At 47.6% G+C, this 20433-nt stretch overlaps 1 protein-coding gene across 1 annotated transcript in view; it reads right to left on the reverse strand.

Moving 5' to 3' along the window:
• The window catches only part of PDE2A (phosphodiesterase 2A), a 168516-nt gene that overhangs the window by 104682 nt on the left and 43401 nt on the right, over positions 1-20433 (reverse strand). Inside the window, exon 2 of the mRNA XM_069070795.1 lies at positions 13454-13538. Coding sequence (XP_068926896.1) covers positions 13454-13538 — 85 coding nt within the window. The remainder of the gene's footprint in view (positions 1-13453; positions 13539-20433) is intronic.

The following is a 20433-nucleotide window of genomic DNA, read 5'->3' on the forward strand; positions in this document are numbered from 1 at the left end:
AACAAGAAGAAAAAGAACAAGAACAGGAACAAGAACAACAAGAAGAAAAAGAACAAGAACAGGAACAAGAACAACAAGAAAAAAAAGAACAAGAACAGGAACAAAAAGAACAAGAATAAAAAGAACAAGAACAGGAACAAAAAGAACAAGAATAAAAAGAACAGGAACAGGAACAAAAAGAACAAGAAGAAAAAAAGAACAGGAACAAGAAGAATAAAAAGAACAAGAACAGGAACAAAAAGAACAAGAAGAAAAGAACAAGAACAGGAACAAAAGAACAAGAATAAAAAGAACAAGAACAGGGACAAAAAGAACAAGAACAAGAAGAATAAAAATAACAAGAACAGGAACAAAAAGAACAAGAAGAAAAAAGAACAGGAACAAGAAGAATAAAAAGAACAAGAACAGGAACAAGAAGAACAAGAAGATAAGAAGGAGGAGGAGAAAGAGAGAGAGAAGCCCTCCCAGGGCCCAGGTGGGGATAGAGAGAAGAGGAGAGACGGTCACAGAGACGGTTACAGAGACAAAGAGCCACAGAGAGAGACAGAAAGACAAGGAAGACCTCCAAGAGTCCAGGGGGGACGGAGAGGAGAGGGTAAAGTCAGAGAGAGAAGCTTCCCTGGACCTCCAAAGGCACAGAAAGAGATGGACAAGAGAGGGCAGAACCATAGGAGGGGGAGAAGGGATCCCTCCAAAGACACAGACTGAGAGGACTTGGAAGACAATGACACTGAAGACAGAGATGGGGACATCAGGAGGGAAAGCCTGTTTAAGGAAGAGAGCATGATTTTACATGGCCTAGAAGAGGACAGGAGGACAGGAGGACAGAGATCAGCGGAAAGCAGAGAGAAGTATCACAGAGAAGCTCTGGGTGGCCTGCCCAGAGCCCCAGACCTGGGTTCGAACCTCAGCTGGGAGTCCTTAGTGCTGGGGAGCCCTTCAAACATAGAACAAAGAATGTCAGATCTGGAAGGGCTTCGAAATAACATAGAACACTGACGTTAGAAGGCCCAAGTGCAACCACCTTCATTCTACAGAAAAACAAAAACCCAGATTGGAGAAGGAACTTCCCAATGACTCAGTGAACAAACTGGGACAATGAGTTCTGCTTTAGGCTGGTTGAGTCGGTACAAAATTCAGGACAGAAACCCACTCCTTCAGCTGCCAACACAGCCCGGGCAATGTCTTGGGGGTGAGAGAGGGGCAGGGGAAAGTAAGAGGGGAGGTAGCAGGACTGGGAGTCTCTGGGTGGCCTTCCCAGAGCCCCAGACCTGGGTTCGTCCCTCAGCTAGGCTGCCGCCTCTTGCCTCAGATCTCTAGCTCCATCAGGCACTGGCTCTAGGGGACTCCAGTGAAAGCCCTCAGACTTCAGGCTTCCTGAAAGCAGGGCCCAAGGCTCCCTCATCCTGCCTAGAAACCCGAACACTGGGGATATTCTGGGCCTGGCTGGGCTCCAGGGGGAGGGGGAGATAGGATCTGTTCTGCCTCCCGCCACCCAGCTTCGTCAGCTGTCGGCCCCCGTGCCAGGCTGGCTCGGGCGCAGGGGGTTGATTCGATTTGGCAGCTTTGAGCTGAAGCATGTGGTGATGGCGGGGCTGGGAGAGAAAGCAGGCACCCATCATTGCTTAGAAATAAACAGCCTCAGGGTTCTCAAGCCGGGGCTGGGCTCCCAGCTGTGCCCATCCTCAGAGCCAGGATCACTTTTGCCCCTCCCTGAGTCCTGTCTCTAAAGGGAAGACGTCTTTGGAGGCCATGCACTGGTGTCTGTGTATGGGAATGTCTGTGTTCCTGTGATGCCACATTTCTGTGTTACCATCCATCCACCTTGTGCATGAGTCTCCCTGAGGATGGCTCTGTGGCCCTGTCCCACACTCCACCACCCCCACCATCACACAGCATTGATTCCACCTACAACAGGGTCTTGGGGTGAGGCTATATCTCCTACCGGGACTATATCTCATAAAGGTGACTGTTCCAAAAGTATCTCTAGGTGTGAAGGGCTCCTTAAATGTGACTCTATTTCTGGGTATGTCTGTCTCCAAGGGAGTCTTCCTAACTGTGGCTGTATCTCTGGGTGTGACTGTTTCCGGAGGTTGTCCCCACATGACTATGTCCAGGTGTGACTGTAGGGGTTTAATTTAATTTAAATTAAACCTTAATTTAAAGGTGTGGCTTTCTATCTGAGTGTGACTATCTGTAGAGGTCTTCCTGAGTATAGCTGTCTGTGGGACCTTTCTGAGTGTGGCTGTAACTTTGGGTCTGGTTGTCTCTAGCAGTGTGGCTGTAGTTCTGGATGTGGCTCTCTGGTAGATCTCTCTTAAATATTACCAGACCAAGTGTGACTAGTGGCAAAGGGGTGTTCTCCCTGAATGTGAGTCCTTCGATGACCAGTCTCAACCCAGTCATGTCCGGCTGTTGAGGAAATGATGAGAACACAGAGACAAAGAGTCTGTCTCCCCTCAATGCCCTGGGTTTCCTCCCCATTCCTGGTCTCCATTCTTAAGACATCTCCACCCAAAAGGCAGCATCACTCCTTTAGGCAAGGAAGAAATGTCTTAATAATACCACCACCAAACAGTTAGTGGAAGGTTCTAGCCCCTGATAGGAGCACATATCACTCTATGGTGTGGGAGGATTGAGGGCCCCCCATAATTCCATTCAGTCTCCTTCTCCAGCTTCATCTCTCCCACTCCCCAACAAGCTGGACCCAGATCCTCACTGCCACACCCCACCAAACTCACATACCACCCTACTTGCCAGATTGACCTCTAGATCTTTGCTTATACCCAGGAGGTAGTGTTGTATACTGAAAGAGCACTCACTTTGAAGTCAGAGGACCTGGTTCGAATCTCACCTCTGATGCCCATTACCTATTTGATTATGGGCAAGTCACACAGTCTCCCTTGGCTTCAATTTCCTTCTCTGTAAAATGAGGGGACTGGACTAGACAGCCTCTTAAGTCTGAAGGATCCTCTGAGATGACTTCTCATTTGCACAGTACACATCATGGACATCCATAGTTACTGGGCACTGGAAAGGCCCCCCGCTTCTCTCTCCCACTCATCCCCAGCTCAAGCCCCACTCTCCCCAGGAAGCCCACCCAGCTCCCTCTTCTCATTATACAATAGCATTCGATTACATTCCTCTTCCGCAGTTTGTTCAGCCATTCCCCAATTGATGGGCACCCCCTAATTTCTGACTCTTGGCCACCATGAAAAGGGCCGCTCTAAATCTTCTTGCCCGTGTTGGTCCTTTTCCCTTTTTTATGGTCCCTCCCTTCTCTAAGTTCCCACAGTCTCACCGTTAGAATCAGAGGCTCTCAGAGCTGGAAGGGAACGTGAGGACCGCTGGTCTAATTTTCTCATTTGACAAATGGAGAAAACTGAAGCCCAGAAAGGGAAGGGATTTGCCCAAGGTTACGCAGCAAGTCAAGGTGGAACTGGGTCTAGAACAGAGTTCCAGAGTCCCAGTCCTGGATTCTTTCTGATACACTCAGTATGTGAGAATCATTTCCCTAGTCAAAAGTGAACCTAGAAACCAATACACTCAGAGCTGGAAGAGGACCTAGAGATCATTAAGTCCCAGCTCCCTCAGTTTAAATGATTTATACAAGGTCACATGGGGCAGCCAGATGGTACAGTGGAGGGAGCACCAGGCCTGGAGTCAGGAAGACCTGACTTCACATCTGGCTTCAGACACTTACTGAGCAAGTCATGTTGGCCTCAGTTCCTCATCTGTAAAATAATCTGGTAAAAGAAAAAGAAAAAGGCAAACCACTCCACTATCTTGGACCCCAAATGGGGTCACGAAGAATTGGACACAAATGAAAAATGACTGAACAACACAAGGTCACACAGCTAGGAAGCAGTAATGAATTGATCGATCAACATTTATTAGGCACCTACTGTGTGCCAGGCACTATGCTAAGGGCTAGGGATAAAAAAAAGGCAAAAGACAGTCCCTGCCCTCAAGAAGCTTATAATCTAATGGGAGAGACAACATGCAGACATGCGAACAAAGCAAGCTCTATATGGATAAATGGGAAGTAATCAGCAGAGGGAAGGATCCTAAGATGACTTCCCATTTACACTGTACATATCATGTATGTACACAGCTATGGGGCACTGAGCTAGGGACTTTACAAATACCTCACCTGATCCTCAAAACTCTGCAAAAGAGGTGCTATTTTCACCTCCATTTTACAGATGAGGAGACTGAGTCAGACAAAGGTTAAATGGCATGCTCATAGGTGGGATTCGAACTCAGGTCTTCCTGCCTCAAGGTCCAGCCCTCTATCTCTTCAGACACAGGGCTGCTATCCTAATACAGACCCCTAATCACCTCTCACCTTCACTCCTGTACTAGGCTCTTGGCTTCTAGACTTGAGCATCTTCCCAAGCTGCTACAATAAGTAAGCTTCCTAAGTCACAGGTCAAACTATGACATTCCTATTCTCAAAATTCTTCAGTGGTTCCTACTATCTACAGAATAAAAAGTGAGGTACACAGCTCACCACTCTAGAATCACCACCATCTTGCTCTCAACTTTCTTCACAGACTTATTTCACTTTGCTTCCCATCACAGACCATACATTCTAGTCAAAATGGACCATCTAAAATGGAGAGAGTTTCTACCTACTCTGCCTGTCAGGGAGCACAGGGGAGAAAAGTTAGACAGATCTTTATTAAACACCTACTGTGTGCAGGGCATTCTGCTCAGTTCTAAGGATATGAGCTTTTTTTTTTTTTTCTTAAAAACCCATCACAGTCCCTGCCTTCAAAGAACTTACTGTGAAATAAGAAAGACATGCCTGCACACAGTCTATGTTTGTCACGGGATTAGAAGAGCTCCCATTTCTCTGGTGCTTTGAGGTTGACAAAGTCCTTTCCTTGCAATCTTGTGAGATGATTAGTACAAAAATTATTAGCCCCTTCTTTAAAAAAGGAAGACACTGAGAATCAAAGAAATGCGGTGGCTTGCTCAGGGTCACAAAGTTGATCAGTATCAGAATTGCCAGTGGCCTGACTTCAAATCCAGAGCCCGACCCACTCTACCACATTCTCTGCAAGAATCTGCAATGATAAGAGGGAGCCTTGAGAGAGAGAGGCTTGCTCAGGATGATACGTTGAGTCAGGGACAAAAGGGAGGAGAAGACAGATGAGAGGAGAGGATCTGCTCCTGTCTGGAGAAGCCAAGAGGGCCAATCCATCGTCAGCCAGCACACGCGCTCCCCAGTGGCCCATGGAGAACTTGGCAAGCAAGCCTCCCATTCTTCCAGCCCTGCTGATGGCCTGCTCAAACAGCCAAATGGGGAAAAGGAAGTTCCTGGGGTCAGTCGTGGGCCACCATGTGTAAAGGGGCTGCATCTCCCTCCACTCTGCAAGACTAGAGGCCCTCAGAGGTCAGGACTATGAAGCCCCACTCAGTCCCAGAACTCTCTGAGAACAGTCAGGGCCACTGTCTTCCCTATCAGACTGAGGGTTTCCTCAGGGAAGGGGCTGTCTCCCTAGTCATATCCATGCCTTCCCAAGGCTAAAGGACAGAGTCCCACAGACTGGGGTGTCTCATGAGCTGGGACTATGGCTTCTTCCTCCACTCCAGGCTTCTCCAAGGACAGAAGCTGCATCTGCTTCCTTAGGCACAGGGTTACCTCCCCGTCAGACCAGGGGCTACGGCTACCTAGGGATGAGGTGTTGTGCCTCCTCATCAGTTCCTAAGCCCCCTGGGCCCCACTCCTCGGAAAAAGCTTCTCCCTGTCTCTCCCCACCTCCCCATCCCTGTACCGTCTGGCATCTCTAACGATCTGTCTCCATTGCTGCTTGTTACTTTTTTTTAATAACTAAAAATTGACGTTAACAGAGCCCATGGCTTCAGCAGCCTCTAGGCAGTCATGTTTAGAACCACAGGATATTAGAATCTTAGGGACATCAGAGCTGGAAGGGGCTGAGCAGACCATCAGCCAAACCCCCTTTTTTTTTTTCAAAAAGGAAGAAATTAAGTCCTGGGGTGGGGATGGGGGCAGAAAAAGACTTGGCCACAGTCACATAGAAAATCAGCAGCAGAAGCTGAGACCGGAACCCATGCCTCCTAACTCCAGCCCAGGGATTTCTGTCCTACAGCTTCCGCTTTGATGGATTTCTTTACATGTTGGAACAGCAGCTGGGGGTGGGGGAAGGGGAGGGATGGGACTTGTGGCATTGGAAACCTGGCAGCTGCCTTATAGACAGAGACACAGACACAAGCCAAGTCAGACAGACAAAGACCAACAGTTGTGGAGAAACATGTATGCAAAGAAAGAGGCAAGGACAGACAGAGACATAAGCAGAGACAGACAGACAAAACAAACAGATCTGGACAGACAAACAGAGACAGAAAGAAACACAGACACAAGCTGAGACAGACAGGCAAAACAAACAGATCTGTACAGATGGACAGAGACACATTCACAAGCTGAGACAGAGAAGCAAAATAAACAGATCTGGACAGACGGACAGAGACACAGAGAGACACAGACAAGCTGAAACAGACAGGCAAAAATCAATAGACATGGATGGATGGACATGGGTACAGAAAGACAGACAGGACAAGGTCAAAGAGACAGAGACAGAAACAAGTGGACAAAAACAGAGCTTGAGATAGAAACAAAGAGCCCAGTGGACAAACAGACAGACAGACAACTAGAGATAAATAGGCAGAGAGAGGTAAGAAGGCAGAAAAAGAAAGATGCAAAGAGGGACAGACAGAGAAAGAGATAAGCAGAGAGCGAGAGACAAGAGACAGATCTGGCAAAGAGATAGTTGGATAGGGATGAGCAGAGAGGAACAGACAGACAGACAAGGAGAGACAGACTGACCCTGAAAGAGAGACAGAAGTAGATAGAAAGAGAAAAGCAGAAGAGAAGGGAGTAAACAGAGGGAGAGACAAGGAGAGAAATAGACACAGAGATGGAAAGAAGCAACACAGAGACAGAGACAAAGAAAGAGATAAAAAGAAAAATAGAACCACAAAGACAGAAAAAAAGACAAGGAAAAAAAGGTTAAGACCAGTCCTTCCTTTAAAAGGGTCTATGGGGAGTTGAGGAGAATAGGTGAGATGAAAGGGACCCTGGGAGATATCACAGGCACTGACACCAGTTGAGAAGGAAAGCTGGCAGGGCTGGAGGGGCCAGCATGGAGCAGGTCCCCAGCTGTGGCCAGGGAGCTGTTTCCTGCCTGTGAGCCCTGAGCCAGAGGGTCATTAATAATCCTTTCCACACCACAGGCGGCTGGGATCTGAGCCAGGGAGGCAGTGTTGTACAAAAGGGAATAGCCAGGGCTGCCAGGCCTGAGACCTGGGTTCAAATTCTGGGTCCATCTTAGACTCACTAAGTGACTCTGGGTCAATTCTTTCTTTTCTCTGCACCCCCACATTGTTATTATTCAGTCATTTCGGTCATGTCTGATTCTTCATGACCCCATATGGAGGTTTCCTCTTGGCAGTGATACTGGAGGGCTTTGCCATTTCCTTCTGGGGCTCATCTTACAGATGAGGAAACTGAGGTAAAACAGAATAAGTGACTTTCCCAGGGTCATACAGTTAGTAAGTGTCTGAGATCAGATTTGAACTCAGGAAGAGAAGTCTTCCTCACTCCAGACCTGGCACTCTACCCACTGCACCACCTAACTGCCCAGGACCTTCTCATTACCACCTTTCAAATAGAGGTGACCTTCCCTGTCCCAGATACCCCACATGACAGGCAGTAGGATTTCACCAGAGAATGGATAAGGAAGCCTTTTGGACAATGGCCCTATAGAGCAGTGGTCCCTGAGGCAAGTCGGTAAGCATCTATTAATCACTTACTATATGAATTAGCTCAGCCACCTGCATCTAGTACAGTGGTCCCAATTGTACCAAACACACTTGGCCCAAGCCAGATATCCCACTTAGCTTCTATGTCTTCCTCTAGCCCCTTCCCCATCCCTCTCCTCCTTCAGGACCCTAGTCAACATTCCCCAACTCCAGGAAGCCTTCCTAGATTGCTTTCCCTTCTCCGCCCCAACACACATACATATACCTGATCCCAATCATTCCTCTCTCAACATTTCAGGATTCCATAATCCACTGCATACCAGGCCAAGAGACCTTTCTGGGTGGGGATGTTCTGTGGCTTTAGTTCCTAGGATGTTGATCTGTCTTTCCAATCCCCAGACTGGAAGTCCAAGGATAATAAAGTCCTTTTTCTTTTCTATCACCTCAAGAGGCAGCCAAGTCTAAGGATGAGCCTTAGGAATAGGGAAGAAAGAAATAATACCAAGTGATTTACAAACATTAATTATTTCATTTGATTCTTACAACAACTCTGGGAAGTGTTGTTATTATCCTCATTTTATAGTTGAAGCAAACAGAAATTAAGTGACTTGCCCAGGGTCACACAACCAGTGTCTGAGACTGGATTTGAACTCAAGTCTTCCTGACTCCAGGCCCAGAAAATTATCCACTGAGCCACCAGCTGCCTCTACAGATTCCATATCTATGATTTCATTCATCAGGCAAATCCCAGGTGAGGAGACTCCTTTCACCAATGTAGGTCAACATACTCTCAGCTACCAGTACATAGATTCTGAGAGTTGTCCAGCCTCACACAGCATGTATGTGCAAGGGGTAGAACTTGAACTCACATCTTCCTGGCCTCAAGACTAGCTCTTTCTGAACCTACAGAGGGGCTTGTTAAATTGTCATCAACTTTATTTAATATCCTGCCTTTAATAACAAAACCACTTAATTCCTTCCAACCTACTAAGGAAGTGTTGAGCCAGACAGACAGCAGGCTTAGAGAGAGCTCAGGGAGATGAAAAAGTAGGGAGTGATGGGGGGAGGGACAAGATAGAAATGGAAGAGGAAGAGGAAAGAGAAAGGGAGACAAAAGGGGAGGACAGGGAAGAGACAGATGGGGAGAAACATGGAGATAAGAAGGGAGATGGACAGAAAGAAGATGGAAGGATTAGAGAGAAGCCTTATACAAAGGGAGAAAAAGGTGACAGAAGATGAAAATAGACACAGAGAGGCACACAGTAGGCACTTAAATGCTTGCTGATTTGACCTGAGAAGAGAGAAGAGAGACAGGGAAACACAAAAGAGCAGATGAAGAATTACTCTGCTTTGCTGAGCCCAATACTCTGCATTAGTCTGGGGTAATGCTGAGCAAAAAATGGGAAAGAGACATGGGGCAACATCTTAGCTCCTCCTAACTCAGATCTCCATTATAGAATATTTTTCTCCTTCTACTCTCTTCCTTTCCCTTCCTCCAGACTCTCCCCCCTCACATCTTCTCTCTCCCTTCTTCCTCTTCCTCCATCCCCAGAAATGGAGACGTTTCCTTTACTTCCCACATCCTTTCCTCTTCCCCTCTCTCATTCCTTCCTCTCTTCTCCCTTACCTCCTTTTTCTCCCCTCATCTCATCTGTCCCCCTTCCCCATAATTTTCTCATCTCCTTTTTCCCCTCCCCCCGTCTCCTCATCTCCTGTCACCTCCCCCCATTCAATAAGCTCCAGAGACTCCATATCACCTCCAGAATCAAATATAAAATCCTCTGTTTGATGTCCAAAGTCCTTCATAACCCCAGCTCCTCTTATCTTCCAGTCTCATTACACTTCCCTGCCCCACACCCCTTTGAGACACTGACAATAGCCTCCTTGCCATTTTTTAACAAGACATTCCATCTTCTGACTCCCTGAATTTTAACTGGCTGTCCTCATGCCTAGAATTCATTTCTTCATCACTCTCCTGGCTTTCCTGGTTTTCTTCAAATCTCAGCTTAAGTCCCATCTTCTGGAAGGCGCCTTTTCCAGTCCTCCTTAATCCTAGTGTCTTCCCTCTGCAATTACTTCCAATTTATCCGTATATAACTTGTTTGTACATAGATAGCTGTTTACATGTCATCTCTCTCATTAGAATGTGAGTTCCTTAACAGTAGGGATTGGTAAAAAAAAAAAAAAGAGTAGGGATTGGTTTTGCCTTTATACCACCAATGCTTAGCATAGTGCCTGGCACATAGTAGGTAATCAGAAATGCTTGTTGGCTGACCCCCTCTCATCTCTTTCTTTCCTCTTCTCCCTCCTCAGTTCCCACTTTCTCCCTGCTCCTCCTTCCTTTTTCTTCTGGATTCTCATTGTTATTCAGTAGTTTCAGTCATGTCCGACTCTTCATGACCCCATTTGGGGTTTTCTTGGCAAAGACACTGGAGCGGGTTGTCATTTCCTTCTCCAGATCATTTTCCAGATGAGGAATTGAGGCAAACAGGGCTAGATGACTTGCCCAGGGTCACACAGCTAGTAAGTGTCTGAGGTCACATTTGAACTCAGGTCTTCCTGACTCCAAGCCCAGCCCTCTATCCACTGCATGGATTCTTACCTCCCCCTTTTTTCTTCATCTATGTCCTCTCCTACTCATCTCTTCTGTCACTTCTTTCCTCATATTCTCCCTCTTCCCTTTCCCATTTCTTAATGTATTCCTTCACCCTTTCCTCCCCCTCCTCTACTTTTCCTTTCCGTCTTCCCTCTCCCTTCTTCCTTTTACTCCTCCACTCCCTCCCTTTCTCTGATCTTCATTCTTCTCCCACAAAACCCCGCCCAGGCCTTTACCCCACCCCCACCATCCACCCCTGCCCCATGTCAACATTTCAGATATGAAAAGAGGAAAACAACAGAGTTCTCTTTTCAAAGATGAAGGAAACAAGATCCTCCTTCCTCTTGGTCCTACCCCCCCACCCCATTCCATGTAGGAAGTTCCCAAAGGGGAAAGGAAAGGAGACGTATGATGGGAAAAGGAGGAGAGAGAGAGAGGAATGGAGAGTCGAGACAGAGAGAGAGAGAGAGAAAGAGAGAGAGAGAGAGAGAGAGAGAGAGAGAGAGAGAGAGAGAGAGAGCGCTGGAGAAAGTAAAGTCATTTAGAAGTACTGCAGAAGAAATAAAGAAAAGGGCATTGTGGAAAGAGCATTGATTTGGACCAAGATTTGGACCTATTTTCATATCAACACTCTGCCACAAACTTCCAGTGTGACCTTAGGCAAGACATTTCCCTCTCCGAACCTCGGTTTCTTCATCTGAAAAAGGTGGATAATATCTGTATTGCCTATCTGAGGAAAGTACTTGGGAACAGTCTAGAGATGGGAGGTCTTGACTAGAGTTGATGCATCCTTCTCTCCTGTGGTGGGGGAGAGGGGTCTCCCAAGGATCAGACTCATTGAGTGGGAGAGAACATGCCCTGGGAGCTCCCAACGGCTTAGGAAATGGTTGCAGCCCTAAACTCACAGGCTCTGCCTTCAGACTAACCTCAGGCAGAGGCACTGAAGCCACAGGTCAGAGAGGGATAGCAGCTCAGAAAAGATCACAGCATGTGGTGAACTAAGCTTTCTCCCCTCAAAGTCCTAGAAGAAACATTTCTCCCTCCCCCACGCAGTTTTTCATTTCTCCTTGCCTTCACACTCCTTTATACACAGCGCCCCAACAATACACAACTATGTCAACACACACCTCACACAAATGATATAAATCATTGATATATCACACTCACCCCACCCAGAGCCAGAAGCATCCATTAGACCTTAAATTCCCAACATACCCACTTTGGGGACAAAGTATCTAATAACATGAATACAAAACACATGACTGCATATATAGGTATATGGACATATATACCTTCTACATGCTCAGAACATATCTACAATATACACTAACAAAATGGACACACACAGGACTCCCCCCTCCAATTCCTCTCCCCAACAACATATAAAATTAATATCAAACACAAAACATACACTCATATGTAGCTGTACATCCAGACTCACAATCTAAAATGCAACAACACCAAAGTCTAGCCCTCTCTCTCTCTCTCTCTCTCTCTCTCTCTCTCTTTCCCCCCTTCAGATTCCTACACACACACACTCCAGTATACAGTGCCACACATACATGATACATGCACCAATACTCAAACACCAACACACTCATAAACCCTACCCAGAGTCTGGACATACAATCCCCTCCCCAAGTGGACATTGTGACCACACACACACACACACACACACACACACACTCACACACACAAATAGGCATACAAGTCATGTTCCTTCTAGGGCATACATAGATTATAGGACCATAGATTAAAAGCTGTATAAAGTCTAACCTCCACATTTTATAATTGAGGATACTGAGGTGAAGTAATTTGCCCAGGGTCACAGGATTTGAACCAAAGGTTGTCCAAATCTAGTGGCCTTTCAACCATACCCATACTGCCTTGAAAATCCATGCCCAACTGTTTCTCAAGTCCTACCTGTCCCTAAAGGAAACTACACAGGGACACAAAACACAGTGTACACCAGAACACACACCCCCCCCCCACACACACACACAACATCCTGGTGGGATACCCACCTCCCCGTATCAGCACAACACAATACAAATACAACTGAAGTTACTCTGCACACACACAACACAAAGTATATAAACCCAGATACAGCAACCACCAACACACAACATCCAAGACCCCCTCCCCCACCTCACAACAGCCCATATTCACACCTGGAGATACTCCCTCCAGGTGAAGAGACCTGTCTCTGAAGATGTTATCCATCCTAGGGACTGAATAGATCCGAATCCTCTCCACCCCCACCTCCCGAGAGGGGAAGTCTGATTCTCCCCAATATCCCCTCAGGGAAGAAAGGGTTGGGGCAGAGGCCAAACAGAGCCACTAGGAGAGAGATGAAAAGAGGGTGGGGTGAAGGGGGTAGAGAAATGAGACTATGTATGGGGGAGGGGGAAGAGAAGATGGAAAGAGAGAGGAGAGGAAAGAGGAGGAAGACAGAGAAGGGGAAGGGAGAGATGGAAAGAAGAGACAAAGAGAGAGAGAGAGAGAGAGAGAGAGAGAGAGAGAGAGAGAGAGAGAACAGAGAGGAACAGAGAGAGTACAGAGAGAGAGAACAGAGAGAACAGATGGGAGAGACACTTGGGAGGGGAAGGAGAGATGCAAAGAGACAAGAAAGGAGGTAGAGATAGGGAGTAAGCCCAGTTCAAAGCAAAAGAGCTAGGAGTGTTGGGATCCAAGGATTATGGGGCTGTGGAATCAGGAATAAGAGATCTGGGTATGAAGAGGAAGTAAGGACTTCAGGATGGGAAGAGTAGGAGTGGGGATGGGATAAAGGAGTGATCCTGCGTTTTGAGATCGCAGGTAATGGTGCTTTGGGATCTGGGTGTCAGAGGCTCTCTACGGCTCTTTGGGATGAATGGGATTGGGCGCTTTAGGGTCAGAGGCTTAAACACTTGGAAATCGTGCTCTGGGCTCTCTGGGATAAGGGGTTAGGGTACTTGGGGGGAAATTCAGCTTTTGGGAGCTTGGGTCCCCAAGTCCTACAGAGTCCGGGAGTGCCTCCCCCACCCACCGCGGCCACGCACCCCCCACCCCGGCCCGCGCCTTCCTTACCTGCAGGGTGTCGGCGCAAGGCTGCTGCTGCGGCGGCGGCGGTGGCGGCTCCTCGTCCGGCTTCAAAAAGACCTGCTGGCCCCGCCTGAGGAATTGGACAACGGCGATGAGGATGTGCTGCAGCACCAGGACCATGCTTGCAACCACCCACCTGCCCGCGAGCCAGCCTGGCCAGCGCTCCGCTCTCTCGGCTGGCCAAGCTCTCCCCGGCCCGACCAGCTTCGCTCCTCCCCGTGGGCCCGCCCCAGGCTCCGCCTTCCCCGGGAAAGCCCCGCCCCCCCCCGCTTCCCCCTCCTTGCCAGGCTAGGTTGCTGCCTTGCTCACACCCACCCCGGGAAAGTGCATCCCCCTCCCGGGCTGCTTCTGCTCCCCCGCCTCTGGATGCACTCGCGCCCTCTTGGCAAGATTCCATACCCCCACTAACTGCCTCAGCCTGGCTCCTGCCCTCCCAGGACAGTTCCATTTCACCCCTGCCTCCCTCACCCCACCACGTCTCCCCCAGTTTCGCGCAGCGCAACGTTCCGAACGTGGCCCGAGACTGCGGGTGCGGTCAGAGGGCCCGATAGGCCCAGGACAGGCCGCGTGAAGCCTGGTAGTAAGTAGGCAGATCTCAGGATGGACTTCGGAAATCCGAGACATCCGCCCCCTCCCCGCAGTCTGCCCCTACACCACCCCTAGGGCCAAGCCCTGAGCAGTGGGGAAGCAAGGGCCCGGCTGAAAGAAAGTCGTACTGTTAAGCACCTCTCCTGTTTAGAGCTACGAAGTTTAGAGAAGTCCCCCGGCCCCAGCCCTGTTCGGTTAAAGCTTATAGAGAATCTCCGGCTCCCACCCAGAAACACCTGGCCGTGTAACCTTGAGCAAGTTACTTAACCCCACTTGCTTAGGGGCGGCCAGGTGGCTCAGTGAGTAAGAGCACCGGCTCCAGTGTCGGGATGACCTGGATCAAATCCGGGCTCAGATACTCAGCACCACACCCAGAAATAATAACTGGCCGTGTAACCTTGAGCAAGTTACTTAACCCCAATTGCTTTTTAAAAAAAAAAAAGTTTATAGAGAATCTAATAAAGAGCTGTCTATACCTGTCAGGGCCTTACCCTTTGGGAACCCTGGAAAGCAGGCCCAAGAAGGCCTAGTAAGTCACCCAAGGTCATACAGCATAAGAACCCAATCCGTGGAGTCCACAAACACAGGGACTCCTGGCTTCTTGCCCTCCCGGTGCCCACACCAGGAAAAAGGTAGAATCAGGTAGGTGCTGGAGCCACCTAGAACCCAGCAAGGAGACTGTTAAATTTTTCAATGTGAGCGTTTACACCTTGAAAATCAGCAAAGGACTCAAACCTAGGCCTGATTTACTGTTTTGTTGAGTGTCTCAGCTTAAGAAAGTGTTGGAGATTAAATTTAAAAGTGTGTCAAGCAACTCTTCCCCTGAGGGCAGGTTAAGTATTTACCAGCACATTCTGGGGAGAACCAAAGAATCAAAGTTTGAGCTTTCAGAGGTTTTGGCCACCTCCAAGTCCAGCCTCTTTATTGTACAGATGAGGAAAGTGAAACCCAAAGTGCAGAAGGCACCTGTTCAAAGTCACAGAGAGGTGGAGGTAAGTATGAATTAGAACTGAGGAATTCTTCCTGTTATACCACATCAGATTGAGGGGGAGGGCATTGGTTAGAGGAGAGAAGTGAGTGGCATGACTTCCAAGGCACAAAAAAGTAAAGGCAATTAGGAGAGGAAGAGAGAGAGCTTACAAATTCAACCAGCAAAGGGACCAAGAAGCTGAAGGCTTCCTCTAACTGAATATCAGCTCCCATAATTCGCCTCTGCCCCCTGCTGTCCCTATTGAATCACACAATCAGGTTGTATTTGTAGCCAAGGAGAAAAGAAGCCACTTGGAAGGGGCCCCAAGTCAGTCCAAACCCTCAAGGGTCTTTAGGTTCAAATGCCTGGGCAAGACTCTTCTCCATCTCTGAGGAAGCTCTCCTGGGTCATGTCTATTCCAAAGTGTCCCAAGACTTGATTCAGTTAAAGGCTACCGCCACCAGGCTCTTGCCTCTAGGCAGAAGCTCACCAGATTCCCAACACAAATAGGCGAACCAACAGGCTTTCATCTGACATCAGCCCTTCCAGCATGGTTGTTTAACCCAGTTTTTTATGGATTCAGGGCTCTACTCAACCCCCATATCTATACCATAGTGTTCTTTTCCCTGACTTGCTCTTCACACAGAACACACTTGATAAATATTTGTTAAATTGCATTGCATCTTGTGTCCCTTGCTAGACTTTTTGAGGATAGCAGTCATTTTAAACATAAATACCACAGTTCCTAGCATGTGCCACATACTTCATGAGCATTTTACTAACTGTCTAGAATGATTGTTAAGATTTACTAAAGACAAATGTAAAGTCTTACACTTAGATGCGAAAAAAATCAATTTCACAAATACAGCATAGGTGAACAGTAATTTTTTATGAAAAAGATCTGGAAGTCTTGGAGTAACCATTCAGTATGATTGAGCAGCACGCCCCCCCCCCAAAAAAAAACCCCCAACTAACTCAATCGTAGACAACACAAGCATTCAGTGTCCAGAATAAAGGAGACAATATCCCCACTGTCCTCTGCCCTGGTCAGACTACATCTGGAGTATTGTGTCCAACTCAGGGAACAAACTAGAGGAGAATACACATTTCTATAGCACTTATTATATGCTAAGCACTTTACAAATATTAATCTCATTTTATCCTCATAATATCCCTGCAGGTTGGATACTATTAGTCCCATTTTAACAGATGGGGAAACCGAGGCAGCAGATTTGGGTTGTTGTTTTGAATTAACATAGCTAATAAGGGTCTGATGCTGGATTTGATCTCAGGTTCCTCCTGACTTCAGGCCCAGTGCTCTCTCTACTTCGCCATCTAACTGCCTCTCCTGGGGACTGTCGAATGTTTAGCATGATGAAAACAGGAGTAGGGGTGGAGGAAAAGAAAGGACACTGATATCCCCATGGACTTACAGGAATGTCACATGGAGGAGGAATTATATTTGTTCTTTGTGACCCCACAGGGCAGAACTAGAAGCCATGCATGGGATGAATGATGGAGAGGCGGACTGAGGTTCAGTACAAGGGAAAGCTTCATCTCAGTCAGAGCTGTCTTGGTGTGGAATGGGCTGCCCCAGGGGACAGTGAGCAAGCCTCCACTGGAGGTCTTCATGCACAGTCTAGGATGTTCAAGTTCAAATGAAGGTTCCTTCTAATTCTGAGATTCTGCAATGAATCCTCCTACCCTCCCACCCCCTCACTATGGGTGTTCATGAATATGCCCCAGTTTCCTGCTCTGCTCCTCAGGTATTTCAGAAATTGAGCTCTGCCTTATTCCCCCAAGTCCTTCCAGGGATGAGCCCTTCCTCTGAGCCCTAGGCCTTTCCACACACCACCAGACCTCCCCAAGAGTCTGCCTTTCAGGACTTCACTGAAACTAGAGGCAACATGAATGCTATAGTGGAAACAGTCATGGAGTCAAGAGAACTGACTGTGAATCCTGCTTGAGAATCTTACTAGTTGTGGGACCATGGACAAGGCATTTCACTTCCTTGGGGGCCTTAGTTTCCTTATATGTAAAATGGCAATAATGATACTTGTACTGCTCATCTCATAGGGCTGTTAAGAAGAAAGTGTTCCACAAACCATAAAAGACTACAGAAACATGAGTCATTACCAACTTTTAAATGGGAGCCACGATAAGAAGCATCTTCCACTCTCTGGGCCTCAATTTCCTTGGTAAAGTATACTATCTTGGGGTGGTAAGAGGCTTTGTAAACTGTGGAGTACTATAGAAAGGGGAGGTATTACTGTGATTGACACCCACAGCTACCCTCTCTATGCTAGTTTAGAGGTCCACTTCCTGTGTGCCTGTCAGAACTTGGATCTTCAGACATGGCACCACCACCAGACCAGTCCACTCCTCCTTCAGATTCCCCTAATGCAGACATTTGCCTACTAAAACCTGAGATTTCCCTAAATTCCCTTGTGTTCAATTACTATGCTAGGACCTTCCACCATCTGCCAACAGAATCCATGAATGCCATGCTCCCACCCACCTACCAAGACACCCCTATGATGCCCTTGTTTGCTCCACTGGTATTCTGTTGGTGTTGCCCACCAATAGGAACTTCAGATAACCCTGATGTTATGCTCCATCTCCCACTAGAACACAACCCAAACCCACCTGATGCCAGCTACTTGCCTGCCAGGACCTCAGACTGATCTCTATCTCCCTAATGGAATAGCCCCTACTTCTCCATACCCCCACCCCCATCCCAGGCACCTCTAATGTTGACCACAGCATTTAGGACAGAAAAACTGGAAAGGATTTTTATCCAATATAACCCCTCACTCTAGGATCATACACTCTAGAATAAGAAAGGGCCTTAAGAGTTCATCTAAACCCAAGGATCTTAACTTGTGGGGTCCAAGGACCCATCAAGAGGTCCATGGGTAAAGGGGTCTATAAACTTCGATGGGGGGTGGAAATCACATCTTTATTTTCACTAACTTCTAACAGAAATTCAGCAGTTCCTTCAGTTATGAATTTTTTTTCATTTTAATAAAGTTCACCAGTCTGCCAAAGCGGTCCATGACACATACCAAATTAAGAACCACTGAACTAAGCCAAATTCCTTATTTCACAAAGAAACTGAGGCTCATAGAGTAGAAAGAACATTTTCAAGATGAGCACCAGAGCCCAAAGTTCTCTGCCTCCAAATCCAGAGTGGTTTCCATCACACTACCCTAGATAAGTAAGGAAGTTTAGGGCAGGAAAGGGAAACTGAATGACACACCCAAGGTCACACCCCAAGCCAGTCAACAGTAGAGCCAGGGCTTCTCCAAACTCATTCTAGAAGTAGATTAGAGATTAGAGGTCTAGGACTGGAAGGAACCTTAGCAATTTCCTAGTCCAAACCCTTTATTTTATGGAGGAGGAAACTGAAGCTCAGAGAAATTAAGGGATGCCCACAGGCAGTAAGTGGCAGAGCCAAGATTCCTCTGTCTCCTTATCTAGGTCTCATACCCTAATGCCTCCCAACCTGTGCCTTTCCATTACATCAGAATTTGTCCATCTCCACATTCCATTCCTCTGGAGGGACCATCCATGTGTCTCTTGAACATTCCCTGATCACCTGCCTTGTCCCTCCCTGTGGTCTGGTCTCCTAGTCCAACTATTCTCTGACTGTCCCCACCCAGAGCCAGCTGGGCCCCAGTGATGTCAGACCACCCCTTTAAGTGTGGCTGACACCCAGGGCTGGCCCTCGGGGATGACTCAATACTAAGAGGCTGGTTGGACTCCTGAAGCTGGATTTATAGAGACTGAGTCATCAGGAGAGGGCCCTGTGGTGCATGGGGACGGGACTGTATGAGCAAGAATGTGGATGGTGAGCCCTAGACCCTCGGGGACCTTCATTTTTCTTGTCTATGACATGTGAAGAAGCCACATGTTCTCCCAAGATTTATAAAGGGGAGGTCCCAGATCGGAGAGCCTTTGGGGCAATGAAAATTAGTGGGAAAAGGCCTGGCAAAAGTTCCTGAAATGAAAAGAACATTAAAACCAAGCCAAATGTTATGTAAAGGAGTTGTCCTAACCAATCATGACCTGGGCAAGAGATGAAGAAAAGCACCTCTCCCCCTTCTTTGCAGAGACAGGGAACATTGGGTATGGAGTATTCAAAATACTATCACAGGCGCTTGACATATACCCCAAACAAAAAGTATCAATACTACTTTAATTTTTTAAATAAAATAAAGAATTCCTCTGCAACCATGAGGTCTTATGAGGGGAGGAAACAGACTGACACCCTTGAGCATACAAGAGTATATTCTTTCAGGGAAGAGGCTGAAGAGACCCTGGGACAGGGATCACCAAGGGCCAGAGGTGCTAAATTCTCTGCCTTTAACCCAGTACACCTTGGCTCCCACCCAACTGACCTGAAGAATAAAGGAATGCCCCCAGTCAATACCAGATATTAGGCCCCAAATGGACAGTGTCCTTAGCACTGTGGGAGCAAACAGAATGAAGACATAGCCCCTGCCTTTGGGGCAGCTACGTGGTCAAGTGGATAGAGTCCTGAAATTTGAGTCAGGAAGACCTGAGTTCAAATCCAGTTTCAGACACTTGCTAGCTGTGTGACTCTGGGCAAGTCACTTAATCTCAGTCTGCCAGTTTCTCCAATGGGGAATGTAACAGCACCTGCTTCTCAGGGTTGTTGTAAGGATCAAATGACATAATATTTTTAAAGTGCTCACACAATGCCTGGCACATAGGTGGTGCTTAATAAATGCTTGCTTCCTCCTTTCCCTATGTAATCTGATGGGAAAGGATATTCTAAGTTCCTTCCCCTTCTCTGGGTCTCAGCTTTCTCAGTGTTGAGCTATGGTTCAACATTTTGTTCTTATGTTCTATGTTCTAAGGTCCCTCCCAGTTCTGATATTCTGTATTCTGAGGACCCTCCCAGCTCTGACATTCTTTGTCTAGAGATACTGCAATTGAAGACATGTGCTTTTGGGAAGCAGTTGGGGGAATAGAAGAGGCGGTTACTGAGCTGGAAGCAAAGTCCCTGCTATGCCCTGAGGCCTGTCCAGACTTGATAGAGCCTGGGGGGAGGAATTGCTCACCAGCCAGCCTTCCCAAGAGACTATTCCTGTCATTTCAAGGAGTCTGAGTCAGTTATTCCAGGTCCCCTGGAATTGGGGGCAAAGGGGCTGGTAGCTGACTCAGCAAAGTATAGGGCAAGGTACCAGAGTAAAGGGAAGAGGTGGCTCCTGCCTTGGTCTGCAGGGAAGACACAGTCCCTGCCCCCCCAGATCCCTTATCTAGTGAAGGAACTATGGCTCTACTCTGGGAGTGCCCCTACTCTGAGACTGGAGAGAGAGAGAGCCCCTGTTCTGAGAGAGCCCCCTCCACTTGCTTGGAGGACGCATGACCCCTGTGCTGA

This window comes from Petaurus breviceps, unplaced genomic scaffold (assembly GCF_028583685.1).
Source record: "Petaurus breviceps papuanus isolate PSGF00001 unplaced genomic scaffold, PetGlider_PUasm1.0 90823, whole genome shotgun sequence".
In the NCBI taxonomy this organism is placed as follows: Eukaryota; Metazoa; Chordata; class Mammalia; order Diprotodontia; family Petauridae; genus Petaurus; species Petaurus breviceps.